Source organism: Lates calcarifer, linkage group LG3 (assembly GCF_001640805.2).
Source record: "Lates calcarifer isolate ASB-BC8 linkage group LG3, TLL_Latcal_v3, whole genome shotgun sequence".
In the NCBI taxonomy this organism is placed as follows: domain Eukaryota; kingdom Metazoa; phylum Chordata; class Actinopteri; family Centropomidae; genus Lates; species Lates calcarifer.
Window position 1 is genome coordinate 15,688,941 of NC_066835.1, and position 21,898 is coordinate 15,710,838.

The 21,898-nt window shown below is 40.9% G+C and overlaps 1 protein-coding gene across 1 annotated transcript in view; it reads right to left on the minus strand.

Moving 5' to 3' along the window:
- LOC108890307 (oxysterol-binding protein-related protein 10-like) overlaps positions 1-21,898 on the minus strand; it is a 65,374-nt gene that overhangs the window by 12,605 nt on the left and 30,871 nt on the right. The window contains 2 exon segments of the mRNA XM_051067800.1: positions 10,320-10,450; positions 16,660-16,900. Coding sequence (XP_050923757.1) covers positions 10,320-10,450; positions 16,660-16,900 — 372 coding nt within the window.

A 21,898-nucleotide genomic window follows, 5' to 3' on the forward strand; every position in this document is an offset into this window, starting at 1 on the left:
CTACGCCCTCCCCATCAGCCCTCTGCTGCGTTTCCCTACATCTCTTTCCATTTTTACCTCATCCTCCTCCTCCCTTTCCTCACTGCTCCTGACATGCCTTCAACACATCCACCCTTCCTCCACCATTCCTGCTTGTATTGTAGCACATGTGGTAGGGGTGTGTACATCAGCTTGCTTAATTACCACTGGTCTGCAGCCGTCTCTTTTTCAGGAACACATAGACGGCCGTCTGCCTCTCCAACAAACTTTCTCTAACTCTTTTTTCTTTTTGCCTTCCTTTTCTCTTACATCTCTTCCTCCCTTTTCTTTATTTCTGTGACTATCTCCTCTAAATCTGCTCCAGTCTGGCAGTCTCTCTTTTAATTGACTCCAATCTTGTGTTTGATTCATTCTTCCCCTCTCTTCCTCCGCCCTCGCGCTGTCATCTCTGTCATTGTTTCTTTCATTCACCCTCCCTTCCCCTCATCTCCTCATTCACACCATTCCGCTATTCTGTTTTATCATCATCTGTCCTCCTTAACTGTCTACTCATCCATTTGCATGGCTTCCTCTCTCTGTTCTCTTTTTTCCTAACTTTCCTCTTTCCCATCTATGTCTCTCTGTATGTATCTCTCTCCCTCTCGCAGAGCATCAGGGGAGAGAGTGGGTGGCTACAGAAGACTCAGATAGGGCGAGTCTGCCTGTGCTCCCACTTCAAAGACTCCTCTCCCTTCTCGGTTTGAACGGGATAAATTTCTTCTCCAGCCATCTTCTTCACCCCCTATCATCATCACTTCCATCTTCACTCATTTCTTTGGCAAAACACCAGCCGGAGAACCAGGGGAATAGTGTGGGTGTATGAGACTCGACTCCCCCAACCTTTTGCTGTGAAATCTTTCTCCAACAGATGTGTCCTCTTTCTAGCTCCATCTTTGAAGTTTGCACGTTGGAGTAAAGTGGATTTCTCCTCCTGCTGCTACTTTGTGCACAGTCAAGAGAAATAAAAAAGACGGCAGTGTAGAGAGACTGAGTGTATCCACCCAGTTTGACTAGATTTTAATTTGTTGGGGCACGTTTCCTGCTGTAGATTGTAAATGTTGGTTGTAAACTTGACCGTGAACTTTAAAGCTGGAGTGTAAGACTTTAATATATAAATAGAACATCTGTTACCAAACAAGTTCACACAATGCTGATGAAGCCCGTCAGTGCCAGGTTTTAAATCTGGTGTCAGTGGCAACATTCCCACTCTATGTTGCCACTGACACCAAGCTATGTGTTTTACATCAGTCAGCAGCTGTATGGCCAGAGATGAAGTCGGCTACAGCAGCTACAAGTACGATGGATAAGTCTAGGTAATGGGTTAAAGGGTTAGGTATTTGCATGGAGCATATTTCACATTTAACAGATCAAAGTCAAAATGAAATTGAGTGGGTGCATGTTATAATTATGCCACCATAAAGTCTATCACTGTAGAAAGAACATGCACAAAAGGACTGTGATTATGGTTCTGATATAGATATGAACTGGGTTTAACACTAAAGAAGCAGTATCAGATGAAACAAACGTTTTCATTGTTAGTTAATCTGTGGATTATTTTACATTATTTTATTATCAAAGGTTGCCAAAAATAGAAAGTTATAAAAAATTCCTGTTAATTTCCCAGAGCTCAAGCTGACATCTTTATATGACTTTGTTTTGTTTGCTATGTCATATTCAGTTTCAATTAAAGAAACCAGAGACAAGCAGCAAATTCTCTCTTTATTTTGCCATTTTACTTTATGAATAAACGATTAATTAATTAGAAAAAATATGTTTCATCTTAACAACTTTATTTGTGCATATTTTCAAACAATCCTGTGTAAGTTGCAGATCAAGTTTTACTGGATACTGCTATTCAGTCCTTATAATAATCCTTATAATATCAAAAAGGTTGACTGACAGATCATGCATCCTTAAAAGAAATAAAACCTTTTCACAGGCAATTTTGGAGGAGCATCTGGTTTGTTTCACATCATTCTCAGTTCAGTGTATGTGTGCGTCTAACAATCACGTTCAGAATCAACCTCCCACCCAGCTGTTTGACATTTAGTCAAACACTCACTGAACTTGCTGCCTGTGTGTTTTATATTTATCCTTTATTCAAATAAGAATCACTGCCTGGAGGAGAAAGATACCTGAATAAATTGATGGGTCCACAACTAAAGTAGGAGCTAAGTGTGTTTCTCTAGCTCCACTTCCTCCTGTTAAATGTCAGGTATGTTTTGAATGTCAACTCCAAGGGAGTTACTGAAAAGCTTTTGAGTTACAGCTTCTAAGAGCTTCCAGCTTGGGTCTGAAATTCATTCCAAAGATACAGGTTATTTACAGAGTATATGTCAGTTTATGCAAAGTATATGAACATATATGGTATTTACTAAATAGATCTGAAGCAATTTAAAGTTGATTTGGAGCTTTAAGGGCATTTAAATGTTTACAGATGCCTGGACAGACTGTAATGCATTTACTGCTTTGTCTCAAATTATTTATTATAATATAATTATAACTATATTATAATGTCTGAAAAGATTTGGTGCAGAGAGCTACAGCACCGACACTGAGCAAATGATGAACAGGAAGTTTTAAAGCTCCTCAGCATTTTGGGGAAGGGATTGTGATTAATTAACCCTGTGTAGACTGAAGCAGAATTAGGGTAAAATGTTACTGAAGAAGATTCCATGATATACCAGACTGAAACAAAAGCAAAATAGCAGAAGCAGTGAAGTGAGGAAAAGCTTTTCTCAGGTACTGGAAACAGGAGGGGGAAAAAAAGTAAGGCACAGCTGAGAATAACCATCAAACTACAAAACTGCCACATTTTATAAAGCCCAGGCTTAGAAAAGCATCTCTTGAATGGTCATGAATGAGAAAGTGGATCCACACTGAGCCAGAATCAGACCTCCCAAATCTCTCCCACTTCTTCAAAAAAAAAAAAAAGAAAGAAAGAAAAGAAAGAAAGAAAAGAGGCAACTGGAGCTGGGATGTTGAGTCTCAGTGTTTCATCTATAAATTATAATGAGCAGTTACATCAGTGCAGCATCTAATGAGAGGATATGAAATACAGCCGGTACACACACACACACACACACACACACACACAAAGAAAAAATAAACTAATTACACTTGGGGGGGTGAGTCATCCGGAGGCTTGTGCAAGTTAAAGGTGTAGCAATTTAACAGTAAACTGCATGCATCATGAGACACTGAGCACAAAACAAGGAGTCAGAGCTGTTGTCTACAGGGGCGTAACTACCATACACTGCATCTACAGTACACACAGGGAGACTATACTTCACTGGTAAGCAGTATAAAGCTCTGACCATCTTACACTGGGGCCTGGTGCTGACTCGTTGCACCAGTGGTTGTCTATGTCATGGTTCTGGTGTTAAATCTTTTGCTGTATCACCACGTTGAGAATCAACTTATTAAACACGCTGAATTAATTAAGAAATTAACCCTAAAACTACCAGGTCTACAATACAGCTCATGCCTTTACACAACAGTGATGCCAACTCACACGAGTGTAAATCATTTTCTAAAAAGCAGATTTCCTGTCTTCACAGTCGAGGTGACAGAGAAATCTCTTGAGTACTAACTGTTCTTTCTCTCATTTAAACCTTGAAGAAAACTGAGAAACACAAGGAGCTTTGAGATGAATCAGAACAACAAAGGGTCACTGCTGTTGAAATCACAAAACTTTATTGCAAATTTTCTGGTTAAATACCCAAACTAACCGTACTCAGACCAGATAATTACATCAAATTATGCTGTTTCAGTTGTGTTACACCTCTTACATTACATTTCTATGTGGCTATAACTTGTCAGGAGTCACTCACTGACTGTTTATTGTTAACTGAGATTGTTAATGTTGACCCAGCAGGCTTAACATTAACACCGTCAATGTCATTACTTTTGTTTACTTGGTGAAGATCAATGCAGGAGTCAGGAATGCTGTATTGACCTGGTGATCTGCCTCCGTTTACAAACACAACAAAAGGTTTCGATTAGGACGAGAAGAAAATCAGTATATATTCATGGTGTTTCAGGCCTGCAGCTCTGAAAATCAGTCAGGAGTTTTAATTTACACAGTGAAGAGCATGCTTTGCAGTGAGAGACAAAGGAGGAGATCTTTTCATCCAGGCAGGTGTCATACTCAGTCTCAGACTAAAAGCTGGAGGGTTCAATAAAGAATGGATTACAGAGCAGAGACTGACTCATGGGTTGATATTTCCTTGCTGAACAGACTGAACGTCAGCCGAGAACAAGCTGATCTTTTTTTCTTTTTCTTTTTTTTTGACGCTGGAACTGACAGGACCTTTATGCCTGATAATAAGAATGAGATAAAAAAACTGTAGCTGCACAGTGTTCACACTTCATTAATGACATGATGCAAGTTTAGAAACAAATCTCATTTTGGTTGATTATTCTTTTGCATGAGGCAGGTTAACCGCTCCCAAAAACCTACGAACGCAAACATTCTCAGACGCTGATTTCATTGCCACTGTTTAAATATTATGATTCATCTTGTGTGCAAGTGTGGTGCTCACACAGATGGTGCAGCAGACTGTCACACTGACTCATACAGTGCAGTGGAGGACTCTGCTGCCCTCTGCTGGAAAACAGTGACAATAACTCAGAGAAGGAGAAAGGGAAACATGTCTCTTCATAAATGTTATTTCTATCTGTTCTGTACGCCATTTATTATCTGGTCATCCTGGAAGAGGGATCTCTCCCCTCTTTCTCTTCCTAAGGTTTTTTTTCTTGGTTAAAAGATTGTTTTGAGGGAGTTTTCCCTTCTCCAAATCGAGGATCTAGGAATGGAGAGTGTCACATGCTGTAAAGATCATGAAGACGAATTTGAGATTAGGAAATAAAACTGATTTCACTTTTGTCTCTTAATGTAGAATTTCCAAATTTTTAAATAAATCACACCAGTTCACTGCTTATAACCGGGGGGGGGGGATTAATCAGATCACCAAAAATGAAGTAAAAAGGTCAAATAAAATCTTTAACAGATAAAGAGCTCCACCAACAGTCACTCTGACAGGAGGATTTCCTCGTCTACTCTGCCTTTCCTGGTTAAAACAGAACTGGCTGAAGGTCTGTCATTAACTCTCTGTTCTCCAGCAGCAGCTTATATCCACAGCATTACAGCGGACAGGTCTAATATGTGGCTTGGGAGAGTGCTGGTACTGTTCCATAAACCCATCTGATTTTTTTTTTTTTTTTTTTTGCAAGCACCAGCAATTTTTTCCTCCATTTTCCCACAGTCACACACACCGGCCCTGCACTCACTCTCCCATTGGCTGCATACTAGGACTGAATATCAAACACCACTGTGCTGCTACATAATTCAAACAGCAAACCTTTATTATTCTGGGGTAATGCATTTTCTTCCTCGCTCTCAGGACTGCTCATGAGATTATTTGGGAGACTGGTAAACTGGCAAACGACCAAGATTATAAATTGAAGATTAGATCAGGAGCTAACCTCGAGCTTTACTGGAACTGGTAGGATGTCATGGTGACACCTGAGCAACAAATACTGAAACTGCAGCTTTGCAAGAACATTTCATTAATAGCATTAAAAATGCAAGTATTTTCTCTTGTTTCTCTTGTTGGCTGAACACTAAGAATAAATACCAAAGCCCACTTTTAAAGCTGTCTTGATTAGAAACCTCCTGATTCAGTGACCTAAAGCATTTTGCTATGAATTCTCTCTGCACTGTGTTTCACTACCACAAGATGGCAAAATAACCACCTCCACCTGTAGAGTGCCAAACAATACACACCAGATAAATTACCATCCCAACTGCTGTACTTCTTTATCTAAAAATCACCTTCATCAATACAGGTGAGACAGTCAGCTCAAGACAAATCTTTCCCTCCTCACTCTACCTCTCTTTCATCTCGTTCACGCCAGATTTGAAACTTTCCATCACTCTGGCTGGACAACAGGGAACAATCAGATGGATGATAGTGCTGAATCTCATTAAAAGATGAATAAACGTCAGTGTCAAGCTGCACTAACGCACCGTGGCAAATCTGCCCTGCATCTCCTCCGTCTCTGCGCCGTTCTTCTTCAAACAAGGGCCAGAGCGTCTTTGAACGCTCTAATGAAATATGGTTCAAGCTGCAGGGCAGAGCCGAGAAACAGGCAGGAGGAAAGTGCAAAGTATTACAGAGCTGTGAAGGGGTGCAGTTAAAAACTAGATGTCTGCGCTTCTTTAAAAACAGTGACACCTCAACTCTGTGATGACACCTGGTGTCACAAATGTTGTGGTGCTGTTTTAGCGTGGTGTTAGCAGACCACTGGCTGCAGATTTTGGCTTGAAGACAATTTTGGGAGGAAATCTACTGTCTAGACTTGACAAGCTCAAGTACACTTCCTTTTGATTTGTGAGAGGTTGAGAAAGATCCAAAAGTGATTGCATAATCTGTGAAATGTATCACTTTTTTTACTCATCAATTAAAGAGTTAGAGGGCCAAAAAAAGTACGAGGCTGGGGGAGGATAAACACCAGCCAGAGAGAATTTATTATCAATGGCCTGTGATTGATCCATAAAGGATCGGCAATGGTGATTTGATTTAACAACCTTTTATAAAACAATTAGTTATGACGTGTAAAAGTGCTGGACTTTAACAGTAAGCATAATTTCTAACTGTAAGGGAAAATGGCCTGAAAACAAAGCTACACATTAGAACAGGTTTTCACATGATTCATTCACCATGCTGTAAATTCAGCTGACGGACTGACTTTTCTCTTAAAAACTGGTAGATGATGGTTGGAGAATAAAGTGTAGGCCATGAGGAGCATTTTAAAGCAAAACGATGAGCTGAAAATTCACTTTTTCTATATGTTAATGAAAAAATATTGATAAGTGAAGCTTAGTCCCAATGTGGCTACAAGCTAAATGTTTGTAGGCTAACACAAACATTTTGCAGGAGAAAGAAAAAGTAGGTCTTCCTCTGTCTACCTCAGTGCTCCTTTTGGGGCTCCAAAATAATTCAATCAAATTATCTAAGTCCCACAAGGCCGTTTTTTATAATTCTCTCAGTGTCTATATCTTCTTTTATGACAGTCATGACTTAGCATTAGCCATTAGGGTGGCACAGTGTCTTAATAGCACACTTCAGTTGGCAGAGACATACTGCAGAGGCAGGAATGTCAGTGCAGATGGCTGGCTGAGGCCCCCTGAATCATAACTGCCATAATACTGTCTGAAATGTCTTTAAAGGTGCCAAATCACCATTATGAGCTGCCCTCTTAGTTGTGCACCATGAAGTATGTTGAACAGCTTGACAATTAGCTGTAAATGGGCTGACACCACAACGCTGTAATACCCATTCTACACACATATGTCAATAGAAAATGATCATTAACGTGACAGATTACATTTCTGTCCCTGGAGATTAGACCGCTGTGGGCGCAGGAAGTCCCTCGTGGTGTTAAGGCAGGGAACTGATTCAGTGCTCACATCAAGGGTAAAATGTCCCTCCCTGCCTCCTGTACCTTGTTTTGAGGTTAGATTAAAATGAGTGTCAGCTCATTAGAAGATCTAACATTAATGTTTAACAGGCTGTTTCCTCAGTGTGTAACAACACAGACTTATGACAGGTAAGAGGCTGTTATGAGTGGATGTGGCAGTAAAGAGGTGACACCTGCCCCATTAATCCTCACCTTGTTATTCATAGCTGAAGTTTCCATTAATCTGCTGTGTTTGAATAATATGATGACACAGCCAAGGACTGGTGTGATTCATGTGACAGAGTTGTTTCAGAAACATGACCTACAGCTCAACCTTTGTGCTGCTGTTACTGTTCTGACACTGGCAGTTGGTTTTCGGCTGAACATTCGGTTTCTATAGCAACCCCTGCTGGCAAAGTTCCATGGCAGTTGTTACACTCGCCATTTTGTCAGATCTGTGACCAAGCTGAAATAATCAGTAAATCAGTTTCAAAAATATTTCATGCAAAAACGCCAAACATTTACTGCATTTACCACTGCTCAAGTGTTACGATAAAGAGCTGTTCTTTATGATATTGTGACAGAATATTTTTGAGTTTTGGAGTGTTGATTCCAATAAATCAAACCATCTTTGATCATTTTTCATGATTTTTTGAAATTTAAGACAATTAGCAGATTACTTAAATAATAGAGTGTTGCAGGAATGAGTCCTAAATCCAGGAAGTCAGTTAGCATTTTAGCACTAGCAGTTCCCTCGTCCCAATGGGTTTTTTGGATGGGTTTTTGGTTACATGTCTGAAATCTGTGGTTAAACTCAAGCTCAAGACGTTTTCACATTTTATTCTATGACTTAAAATAACCCCACTTTTTTAATGCTTTTATGTGTCTTAAAAAAGGCAGTTGCTAACAAGTGGCTAAATGAGACTACAGAGGTTGTTGACGTCATAAAACCGCACCCGAAAACCGATCTATTCACCGGTCCACCTTTAAAGCCTCACTGTGTTGATACTTATGCTCTTGCAAACTATTGCTGACTTTCAAAGACAAAAGGCTTTTGTGGAAGAGGTACGCGTGATAAATTAAATTACACACTGGAAGCTATCCCTGTCATAACATTGTCCAGGTCTTGATTGGTCTAATTTGTGTGTTGATTTCTCACCATCTCAGTTACTATGTTCTTTACCAGCAAACAATGTTACGTAGAAACGTAGATAAGATGTACTTCTTTCTGTGGTAACCATGGGTACAAACCATATACACCAACAAAAAGCAAACTGCAAGATATGGGAAGATTAGATTTTAACAGCATTATGTCTTTCATGATAATAATGTAATAAGTTTAATTTATGCAGCAGTTTCCAAAGGGCTTCAGAAGGATTAAAACAAATAATAATAAACAAATAATAATAAATCTTTCCTTTAGGGTGGATTTTGACCTTTGAAGTTAATAATCAGCATCTTAACTAACACCCTCTAAGCCTCACACTTTGCCCCGCCCCTCTTTCTCACCACCTGACTGGTGTACATTTACGTCAGTGTCACCCGGCCTCACTGATACAGGGTGGTCTAGACAGCCCCTCTCTGCAGCAGGCAGCCAGGCAAGAATTCACAAGACCTCCTACCGGGATCGGCTCAGTTCCAGCTTTATACTGTGTGACCCACTTATTTGACAGCAGCTCTGTTAAAACTTTCAGAAGCGACAACTGCCTCCCTTGCTGGGCAACAAGGGCAAAGGCAAGAGAAATAAGGAAAGAGAGACAGAAATCCTCCCAGTCTTAACATCATCACTACTGCAGATTTGTGTCTGTCTGCTGGCACACCGAGGAAGATTTAGAATTAGGAATGACTGAGTGGTTTATTTCATTCTGATTTTTCATACCATTTCCTATTTTGCAAGTGGCCTTTCGCTTTTAATATACTTCAGGGAGAGAAAGAGACATGTAATCCATTATAAGTATTTACTATACAAGTAAATGTGCAATGCACTTAAGCCTTTTTAATTATGTCCATGTTTGCTTATTGTTTGTTCTGTGGGTTGCTCATAATTTTAATGCTTTTTGTCAACTGACTCTCAAGATTACATCTTACAAAGCCTGGTTTTAGCTTCATAACAATGCATTTTTCAGATAATAAAATGTGTTTTTAAACAGTTAAAGTAGGATAAAGTAAAAGTATAATTGTTTCCATCAACATTTAAACCCTTCAGCTTGTATCAAGCACAACATCATGTGATAGTAATGTAACTTCCAAAAAAAAACTACATAAACTACAGGAGGTGAAGTGTAGACTGTGATGGGTTGCCTGCAAGTTTCAAGTCTGTCTGTGCAGATTAATTCCCTAATGTGCTACAATAATTTGAACAATAGCTACCTGGAAAATACTGCAGAAAATCAATCTTTAACAAATGTCAGCAAGACGTAAAACATGTGTAATGTGAAAAATTTTGTAGGTTTGAGTAAAACACACGAATAGGTTTGTTAACAAAACACACACTTCCCAGTCTGACTAAATGCATCCTGGTAGACTAAGACATACAGTTCAACATAAAAGCAAAGCACATTGTACAAAAGCATCCGTCAAATGAGAAAATGTAAAATGAGTTTCTTGTCTTAAGAAACATCCAACTCTCCCTCATCAGGAGAAATGCAGTTAGAAATCGCACCAGACGATTTTTCACTATCTCCTAGGTTGACTGTGCAGCCCGACAGTGCTCTCAGTCCCACATCTGACTCACTGTTAACTCAGATCTCTCAACAGACCAAAACAACAGCAGAAAGGAAGAGGAGCGAGATGAGAGACAGAGGTGATAATTGACAATATGACGTAACGTTTCTCACCTCAGTACCATGGGACAGACTCCTTATCCTGAGGGCTGGGGATGGCTCGGCTGATCGCAGAGGAGTCAGACCTCCGTTCTTCAACTGCTCCCCTGAGGGCGACTTTGGTACAGTCCACACAGGAACACCATCTGAAAAAACGACAAGGCAGGGTCAGAGGCCACTATCTGCTTTTAGTTAACGACGATGAGGAAGAGATATTTGGGCTACTGATACTATACGGTTTGTACTGCTGAACTGTGTGTGTTGATGCTTGATTTTGGGGGTAGCAGACTCAAAGAGGGACTGGGACTAGGGAGAAGATTCATACAATGCCACATCCTGTTTATTGAACCGAGGGTGTGTGATTGACAGATGCTAGACACCAGGAAATTGTGTGTGCGCTTGTATGTGTCTGTTTAAATTTAATATTTGTTCTTTATTATATCCTGGCCTGTTACAACATATTGACTTAACTCAGGTCAGATATACAGAAATGACTAGAATGATGATTAATTTTGACTCTGGGCCACAAGCGGTAAAATGTTCTGCAGAAATATAAGAAATCTACACCCAGTACCATCTGTCTTATACTGTAGCTGAGCCTGAAAGAACTGCAGTTGTTTCCAGTTATTATAGTTGAATAGCCAAATCAATACATAATCTGAAAGCAGTGAACTTCTGCTGTGTTCACATACAGGGGATGGACTGTCAGAGGTGATGACAGTTTGCAATGCTGTCACGAAAATGTCCTTTAAGTGGCTTTCAGTCAGTGTCAAGGATCTAACCCACAAAAAGATTCCTCTTTACTGGTGCTCTTTGTCTGTTTTTTATGATTTTTGGGACTTTTCCTCTTAGCTGTTAATATCTATACCACATTTTGTGACAACCCATCAAGTAAATGTTGAAATAATCCACAGGACAACTAAGAACACCTGCTGGTGGCATTAGGGAAATTCAAGCCAATGCATCCAGTAGCTGTTGAGCTATTTTAACCTGGACAAAAGTGGTGGACTGACCAACAAACAGGATGACACTGCCATCCCAAGAGCCAAGCCATGAGCTCCGCTATGACTGTAAATCAAAAAGCATCTACACAAGCTGAGTTGGACATTTAACTAGGCCTGGGAAACAATTCAGAGTTATTTGTTATCCGCTTTCAGCCCATAAGTTACAAAATTATGTAACTTGGTAGGGTGAAAAGTCTACAGAATCACAGTGACTCATGCTAAACACAGGAAAAGTACATTACTTAAGAGGGACAGTGGTTACAACACTGACAAAAAGGCTCTTCACAGGATATGTTACACAGCATTACAACCTACAGCCTCAAAAACAGATGACAGGTTCAGGTACCACCTCTGGGAGCTTTCTAACACTGTGCTTCACCAAACCTGTATTTAGGTCAGGGATATTACATTGTCAGGTGTTGCTGATAATATGTTGCTCCTCCTGTATGAATAGACTCATCACAAACTCTGTGTCAAGATAATGAGATTTGAAACTGTCACTCATGAAAATAAATAAATAACCTAAAACCAACCTGCAAGTTTCCTCATTTAAAGGCTTCTTATGATGTGGATAAGAATGGATAATGGATAATGGATAAGAATGCCATCTTTGCCAATCAATCTATGCTCAATAGCCCTTAATGACAAAAGCTAACGACTTTAGAAAAGATGCAAATTCATTAAAAATTAAAAACTGACTTCTTTTTTTTTTCAGACCCTTGAATTCAGCACTTTCTAGAAGCCCCTTTGCCAACCAGTGCAGCTTTAAGATGTTCTGCAACTGACAAATGGCTTTGCCACCTGGATTTGGACAGTTTATCTCATTCTCCCAAGCAGATCCTCTCAGGATTCATCAGATTGGGTGGGAAGTGATTGTGAACTGCCATCTTCAAGGCTCTTCACAGGTGTTCTACAGGGTTCAAGTCTGGGCTTTGTTTGGGCCACTCACATGCACAAGACCCTTTCTGTATTTGGCTGCATTCATCACTTCTGACCAGTCTCTCTGTCCCTGCCACTGAGAAGTATCCCAATGATGCTGCCAGCAACATGCTTCACTGTTAGAGATGGTATTAGCCAGGTGATGGGCAGTGCCAAAGCCCCCTCGGACCAAGGCCCTTTTTCCCTGGTTGCTCAGATTCAAAATTATTGAGGCCACTGTACTCCTGGGGACACTCAAACATTTTTTTAAACCCTCGTTCTGATCTATGCCTTGTCACAAAACTTTGTTGCAAGACAAACCATAGGCTTGGTTTTTGTCCTGTCATACAGTGTGAACTTTGAGACCTTACACAGAAACTTTGTGCAGTTAATCAATTTGCCACAGGTGGACTGTAACCAAGTTCTACAGCAGTAAAAGGTCTTAACACTATTGTAATTGAGATTTCAGTTTTTAATTTTCAATACATTTCTGAAATCATTTTTTCACTTTGTCATTAGGGGTTATTGAGCTTAGACTGATGGGCGAAAATAGCTATTTTATCAGTTCAATATTAAATCTACCACACAATAAAGTGTGCAAAAATTGAAGGGGTCTGAATACTTCTTGAAGCGACTGTACATCACAGTAGCAGATCCAATTTCTAAGTACTGTTAATGGAGCAGCACCAGAGGCCCTTCTCATCTCCAATCCCAACACTCAAATTGGGTTAAAAGTCTAATGCACCAGGAGGCTGTTCTTTGATATCCATTAGTGAGACACAAGCTTTGCTGACACAAGTCGGTGTGCTGGTGAGCCCGAGGTGAGTCTGTCTCGACAATATTCACTGAAATAGCCCTCAGGCCAGGCCTCTGATTTGGTCAACGGATAGTTTGACTGACATGAACATGAAAAGTGTTGGTGGGCCCCCTCTAACAATACCAGACTATTGTACAGTGGAGGCATTAGCAGGGGTGGCTCTGTGCGAAGCAAAAGAGGTGTGAGTGACTTGGAAATATATAGTGAAAATTGAATTGAGGTATTTCTTGAAAAGGTTATTCTCAAGACATAATGGAGGTTAATGGATTCCTGAGACTTCATTTTAAGACAGAGTTTTAAGGGAAGAATTTCTGGAAATAGTTGAGGCGTTTGTGTTGGTAATAATGCTCTTTCACAAGTCAGTAGCCAGTTTACAAAGACAAATACATCAATTTTGACAGTTTCTTAGAGATGTCACGTTGTAGCACCAGAAGTAGAAACACTCTGATGTCTGGACCATTGGATAAAAGCATGCAGGTGAATCAAAAGGCTATGGCAGATCAAACAGAGGAGAGACAAACATTCATGCAGTAGGTATTTCCAATGGCTTCACCTTCCATTTCTGGGCTGTGACATCGATACAGATTTTGTGATGCTTTCACATCCAGCTCTTACCCTACATATTCCTCTTGTCCCTTTTACTTTCTTTTAAAATAAGACATGCTATTCACCCCTTAACTCCATTTTCATTAATCAAGGCACTTGGAATTCTCTATGTTAAACTGCAAGGGAACTAGTTTGCAAAGTAAATTTCCTTTATGGATTTTCATTCCCTTAAAGGAAAATGTTCTGCATGTGTGGGTGAAAGAGACGTAGGGTTGGGCTTCAAGCTCGTTATGGCAGTGACAGAGGGGAGGGTAAGGGGGATCAAAAAGAGCTGGAGAGAGCAGCAAAGATTCTCTGTGACATCAGCTGATAATATGCTGTCTGGTTTGTGACTGGCAGGTTTTTGGTGGGAGTTTACAAAGATTCCTTAAGTTCCTTGACGCACGTTGCCATTACTAGAGCTGACACAAACAAGCTGCTCTAACTTTGTGGTAACAGGAGCCCGGAGGGACCAACGTGCCAGCCAAACTCAGTCCAACCTCATGCTCGGCTCTCTACCAAAGAGTTTTCTTGCCCATGCAGTGGCAAAGCTTTCCTGTGTGGGCATAACAAAACCATTCAACCAACCAACTGACCAGCCAGCCACTCCCTTTATCAGCTGCAGTAAATCTGGATGCTGCCCATGCCGGTGAACCACGCTACCCATCACTCGGCAAAACCGAGGATCCTAACAGAAAAACTCCTCATTGAGGTGTGGGGGGTACATGCCGGAAGCGGGGAGCAGCTGGACCCCCACAGGACTTATCAGCCAGGCAGCGGAAGGAAAGAGGTTTGTACTTGCGGCCCGGTGGTCCCACTCCACACCACCCCCTGTCTGACGAACAGGTACAGGGCAGGGTGACTGCTGGCGCAAAAAGAAGACCAACAAACTGTGAGGACCAGCAGATTTGAGATGGGATCCAGCACCCACCCAAATCCACATCCCAAAAGACACAAAGTCATAGATGGAGGTGGACCACATCCTCTTTCGCTTAAACACCAAAATCATGCACCTGTAGGGCTTCAAAGTTGACTCTGAAAAAACTTGATAACTGGGGGGATTACAGCTGGCGTCAGTTTGGATTCACCGCAGTTACAATGGATTCTGATGGGCACCAAGATTTTACAAAATGCATCACAACCATCCATTTTCTGCTGCTCATCCAGGTTTGGGTCTCAGTGGCAGCAGGTTAAGCAAGGTAGGCCATACGGTCTCCTCCCTCATCACGTCCTTCATCTCTTCCTGGGGAACCAAGGTGTTCCCAGGCAGGATGTGGGAACATGTCATCCCTCCAGCATGTACCGAGTCTGCCACAGGTTCTCCTCCCAGTTGGATGTGCCTGAAATGCCTCCACAGAGAGACTTTGGAGAGGGTGGGGGTTCAAATCGAATGTTCCACACCACCTAAAATGCCTCCTTTCAAAGTGAAGGAGTTCCTGAGTTCCTTGCGGATGTTTGAGCTCCTCACTTCGTCTCTAAAGGTGTGTTCATACAGAAAGTGAGGTGAATTTTGGTGGCATGAATGCATACAGTCAAAGCAAAAAAAATGAGAGAGATTATAGTGAGATACCAAAAAGAAGAGGCGATAAACCAGTATATTGGCTGGCTGAGGTGAATCAACACTGAACAAAAAGGTCCAGTGCTCAAATTCATCTTGCCTTCTGTTTGATCACACCTTTAGGGTGAACCCCGCCACCTTGTGAATGAAACTCATTTCAACCACTATCTTTATGAAACGGGACCAAAAACATTCACAGAAAGAAAAATGTAAAATTGTTGAACGCACTATTTCCAGTAGAGCTTTGGAACTAAGAAAAGGTATTAGTGTTTTAATAGTCATTTAGTACAGGTCCATTTTCAACACCTGTGTTTCCATGACTGAGTTTATAAACAACTACTAAATGGACCATGTAGCGAGACTGTTTTGTCAACAGCAGAAAAGTAGATTATGCCACAGGTGTTTGAGAAAATGACACATTTTTTGCCGTAATTTATGGGTGGCCATTGGATCCACTGTAGCTGCTGCGAGTCCAAACTGACTTCATCTGCCATCTTTCACAAAAGGAGCAAGCCATTAACTTTCAGAGCCACCTTTCAAGCCTACAGGCAGCAAGTGTTTGGTACTCAATAGATTTGCAGTGGGGTATTACTTTAAATCAACTACTCCTCTTTCCTGGAGAAAACATTTATGGTGCTGTTGTTTTGTAGCAACCTGGAGACTGTAAATGGATTATAAATGTTCCTCTGGACTTGGGAAAATAGGATTAGTTCACAATGTTTGATAGATTTTACATCATCTTTAACACTGAATCTGTACTTGGGGTCTACCTTTCACCTTCGAGGAACTGTTCGCTAATCCTGATCCTTGGTGTTATGCCAATAGAACCACCCTCAGTCTTTAAATGGTTTAAATCGAAACAACTTTATTGGATCCATCGTGATCTGGCACAGAGAGGGTTAAACATGGCAGAGGTCTGACATTTTAGGCACCAGTGTGGATTCCTTTGGCAAAGACTTAATCCTTGGAGGAGATTTAGAAGTGCATAGTATTAATTATTATATTTAGGTTTTCTCATTCACACATAGCCCTGATTTCTTCTCACATGCATGTAGGGAGACTTTCTGAGATGCTTTCAAAGATTCTGTAAACAATATCAAAGATAAAATCATGTTCATACACACTTCACATTCATGCTTGTACTTGGCACCACCATTTTGAGGAACTATTGGCATTTCAATGCAACTGACGACACTGAAGAGACATAATAATGAATGGAAAACAACACAGAGCAACTAAATAAAACAAACAATTTAACACACAAATGCAACATTCAACAACATTTACTGCAGACACTGAAGTTCATGGTACCCATCAGGCAGGGACAAGAGCCACAGTCTAGCTGCCCCAGCTGGACCTTGCCACTGGTGCTGGGCTCTGGAGTAGGGGACTGGAAAGACAAGGGGGATGGGGGAGATGGAGGGGTCGGGGGCTCCAGTAGCAGCACTGGAACAGGGCCCGGGGCGGACTCACCGGAGGGGGCTCCGTGGGTGGCGTGGTTACGTTGGGAGGCCTGGGACTGAGGCGGCGCCTGGCTGTGGCTCTGGGTCTGCTGGAGGATGTTCAGGCACTCTCCCAGGCAGCTGAGCGTGGCGGCTGATGTTGCTTTGAGCAGCAGCAGGTCCTGGTCCAGGCAGGAAAGAGGGCCTTTGGTGGGTAGAGAGTCAATGGACTGTACCAGATTCTTCTGCTGACCCTCTGCTTGGGACATCACCTGAGGGACAACAGTGATGAACAGCATTAAAACACGCAGTTAAAACATAAAAAACATGGTATCGGTTACTCACAGGAAGCAGTGCAGATGTGGATTTACATTAGCTGAGGCTGTAACTACATCTCACAGACCACCTTACCAGACAATATTTCAAACCACAATGCAACTAAAAATAATCCAGGTCACAGCATGGCTAGGAAATCAATATCACTACCAGTGAGTAAGTTACAGTACACACTAAATCCTATAAATCTCTCTATACATTGATAGGAGAAACCCTCAAACACAGATATCCCATTACTCCTTCCAGCATTTAAAGGATAAGTTTGGTGCTAGTTCACATTTTTTTATAATCCCAAAAACAAGACCAAAAAGCCAAAATCAACAATCATATAGCTCATTTCTCCATGCCACAGACTGCAATTGTTGTCCAAAATCAGTGAATCACACATACTCACTAGAACACCAAATGTATGTCAATCCACAGATGAAAATAGTCCCCAACAAATGCATCATTTACTCCTCTCTGAATGAAGTTTGCTGAAAACTATTAATTGAGGAAATTACAATAAACTATAGATCTGTTACCTGTTTTTTAAGATTTATATCTTCAGTAAGAACAAACTCTTCAGTCTTAGATTAACATTGTTGATTTGCAGAAATGTAGAAGAACAAAAACCTTATTATTTCATGTCCTTATTACTGTGGATTCATGAAGTGCAGACATAATTAGTCATCAGCCTGGTGTTTCACTGTGATAAAATATATCATCAAATCCTTAAAAAAGATTTTTCTTCACTTGTTGAAAGAGGAGACAAGGGATCATTTTCATTAGTGATGTTCTAAAGTTGTTTATTGGTCATTAAGGGCATCTCAAAATTGAAATCTAAATTTGTACTTGCATTTTGGAAAATGGCGTGCAATATCTTTATCATACCAAACTAATATTCAAAGAGAGGGCAGAGTTTGTTGTGTGGATAGACACTGTCCATTAACATAAGCAACTGCATGGTTAACGGCACGACAGAGCCAATTATTTAACATTTCATACAATCTTCAACCTTCTGATATTTCTACACTGTTTTACTTGTGCACAGAGCGTGATACAACTTCACATTAATTCTAGTGGCATCAGATCCACACAACCATCTGCTCATAAAACGACAGTGCCAAAAAAGAAACCTGATGAAACTCTTCAAACAAGAAAAAGTTCTCCCCTATGCTCCCACAGACACACACAACATTTCTTACTCTGAGAATTATTTATGTGTGACTCACCTTTCAGAGTCTAAATGTATCACAAAAGGAAGAAGACAAAGTCGGTTCTCACTGGCAGGAAATAAGCTTCTCTCGGGGCTAATGAATCTGGGTTGTTTATCAGCTTGGAAATGTTGTATTCATTAATATTGTATAGCTTCACAAACACTCGTCCTCCGCACGCACTTCAGTGGCACATCTGTCTCCCTGCATCAGCACATAGAGCTATTTTGGAGTCACTGGAAGCTGTTGCATTGGGGTTATGTGGCACTGACATTCATGTATAGGATTTTTTTTTTTTTTTTTCTTTTTTAAAGCACAGAGCTTGTCCAATTATTCTGCAATTTACTTGAGTCGGATGTTGAATTCCTCAGGCAGATGGAACTCAAATTTTTGTTTCCAATGCTTGTTATAAATAGATTCTTAGTGTTCAGCATGCACATACCCTATCATTTTCTCAGTGCCCTTCAAATCATCAGGACTTGCTGTTTCATTTCACAACAGCAAAAACCCTCAAGACACATGCTTATGTGGCCTTTTCATGATGAACAGACATTTTATTGCGGTCATAAAGGACTGGATATAATCATTTATTGCCTTTCTATATCATTCTGTGACAAATCAGTTAATTCTAGCAACATATCACAAGTGTCATGTCTAAGTATTAAAGCTGACTAGTCTGTTGTAGCAGGAGGTCATACATGATACATGAATACGTGTATGAGTTAAGATTCTTCTATTGCGACAACCAATGCTTATTAATTATTGGGGAAAATTTGACTCTTAAATACTCATAATACAGATTTATGCTGCTGAAGTGGCTCCATATGAGTTTCTATGAACGTTTTGATACCTCTCTCGCCATGAACACAACAAAGTCAGTGTAGCGTGACCAATACTGGATTCTGGACATATATGGATATTTGAGAGTTTTTAAAAATCTGATAATAAGATTGTGACAAAGGTTCGTTCTGAGCTGAGCCTGTCACAGGTCCCTTTAACACAGATTTTATTGGCTGAGGTTTGATTTGTAATATTGTATCTGCTGTGGATCAAATGTTTTTGTGAAGAAGCAAGCTACTTTTTACAACCACGTGTTCGCTCTGAATGATGGGTGTTTCATATCAAACAGAAGCATTTGGGGTTTTTCTAAGTGCTAAGTATATATACTCATACTGAAACTGAAGTGATGGGATAACTGTAACAAAGATGCAAAGATCTTTTTTATGCAGATCCAGCATCAAGCAACATGAAAACATCAGCTGAAAGTAGAGATTTAGAAGTATAACTGCATCTGTGTTGCACTAATGATACCAGAAATCAGAGCTGCCTCAGGGTCTATGCTCACTAAGTGGGCCTTTAGCAGGTGGTAATGCAAGTTGGTGAGCAAATGTGTTGCTATGCAACCTTAAGTAACTCTAAAAACCCATACCATGGTCAAAAATATCACAGCTCACTGGGTTTTATGGTGCTCAGTAAAATACAGCTGCCGTCTACAAACATGGAAATGCCTGTAGTGGAGAGGATTATCATGCTTGCACCAAGAGAGACACAAATATAGGATAAAAAAAGAGAAGATAAAGAAAAACACAAACACACATACAGAACCTTTTTAAGGGTCCTTAGTGTAAAACTATCAGCATCATAAATGCAACCTGGCCTGACGAGGGCACGAAGAGTCACCTTCAAACAGACGCACATGAACACAGAAAACCAGACACACAATAAATATGATTGTTTTGAATAAAAAACAAATCTCTTCCTCCTTATATTCAAACTCAAATTAGCTCATAAATATAACTGACAACAGACATTTCTATTCATACATACAGGGACAAAAACTAAGATTGACTTTTGAAATAATGTTGTCTGTATGTGAACAGTGGTACAGTAAGTGTTTCGTTTATAAGCAGGCTGCACTGGTAAACGTGAACATAAAAGGAATATAAAATTGCAGCAGACCTGTGCTACAAAGCTAAGTCAGAGGGCTTAGAGTAATGGCAGCTCCCCCCACCACACACAGACACACACAGCTCTCTGGAGCCAACAGGACCAGTGCTGCTTCCAGAAATAGCCTAACCCCAGTGATCCAGCTCTGTAAGTGCCCAGTGGTGCTGCTGCTGCACCAGGAGTCGAGGCGTTTGATGAGTTCGCATCAGCTGGCTGTGACAAGCAGGCTGAGCAGAGACAGTTATGTGGTCTGACTCCCACCGTCACACAGTCAGTGGACAGACTGATGCATGCACGGACAGACAGATGGATGGGAAGTGACAGCAGAATGACAACGGTCTGAACATTCGACACAGGACCTCACCAATATATCTGTACTTCACTGCTGCCTCACGGAGACATCAATATTGGAATTGTTGCTTCCAGCACAATGGGAAATATTTTTAGTCTGCACTGGAGCTTAAAATATTCTACATGAAATCCCTGAATATATATTCAGAATATATTTTGGGAGTGTCGGGAGAAGGAGGAGGGAGAGGTTCCAGGGGGAGTAACATGCGGTATATGCATTTTGTTAAGTCTTGTTTAGTCCTGATAAATTTCAGGTTATGACTCCCATCTTGATTACTACATTAAAAAAAAACTACAGATCATGTTAAAATATGAAATATATGTCAAAACATAAACATCTAGTACTACAGCTAATGAGAAATAATAATATATTTGTTATTGCCATCAGACAATGAGTGAGTGGTGGACATTTAAATCCTATTAGAAAAACAATAATCATGTATTGAGGAAACAAAACTCTGCTGCTGCTGCTGCTGCTGCTGCTGCTGCTGGGCTCACACTGTATCTCTGCCTGGTGTGAGGATGGTTCAGTGAGTGCTGGTGGGACACAGATCAACAGGGCAGTCCTGAGGAGGCAGATCATGTGGAGATTCACTGAGGTGTAAAGATGACCCCCTCCCCATGAGTGAGCCAAAGTTGTGCACATCACAGGCAGAGTGGGTGGGTCTTACGGGAAGAAACGGAGTGGTGTTTATGAATATTATCAGCGATAGTGACCAGGGAAAAAATGGGATGTACAACACAACATCCCCAACGCTGCTGTTTGACTATAAATCCACTGATAATCAGCACGCAGCAGCTTTCTGGTCTCTGCTGTGTACAGTGGTGTATAAATCACAGTGCAAGCAGACTCTTTTGCTGTCAACTCCAGCATCCCCCCGGCCCTTTGCCAAAGCCCGTCAGATAAGTTTATGGGCCTGTTATGAATAAAGGAAGGAGAACAACAAATGACATGAGGAGGTAAGGAAGGCGGTTGGAGGCTGAGGCAGGAGGAATAGCGTACGTGGAGAGCGATGATGAAGAGCTAAATCACAGATAAGAATCAGGTCACAGGAAGCAGCAGCCCGACTCTCCTAGACCAAAAGAATGTGAAGCCAAGTGGAAAATGAATCACACATCACAGAGGGGCCTTGTTTTTCTCTGTCTGTGGAGAAAACACAAGCACCAGAGGAGTGTTTGTTTTGCTTAATGATCACACCATCTGCTCGGTATTTACTCGTACTGTCCCAGGTTCGCTTGAGGAGACAGACTCTGCTCCTGAGAGGTGAGAAATTAGTCTCCACTCGCACTGATCGCTAGCTGCTCTCTTTCTGTCACAGAGTGAATCATTTAGGCGAGATATTCTTAGCAAAACCGAGGCAGACACTCAGTGTGACGCATCTGAATGGGGAATTCAACAACTTGAAGCCAGCCAGGTCTTGAGTGAGCAAGAAAGGCATG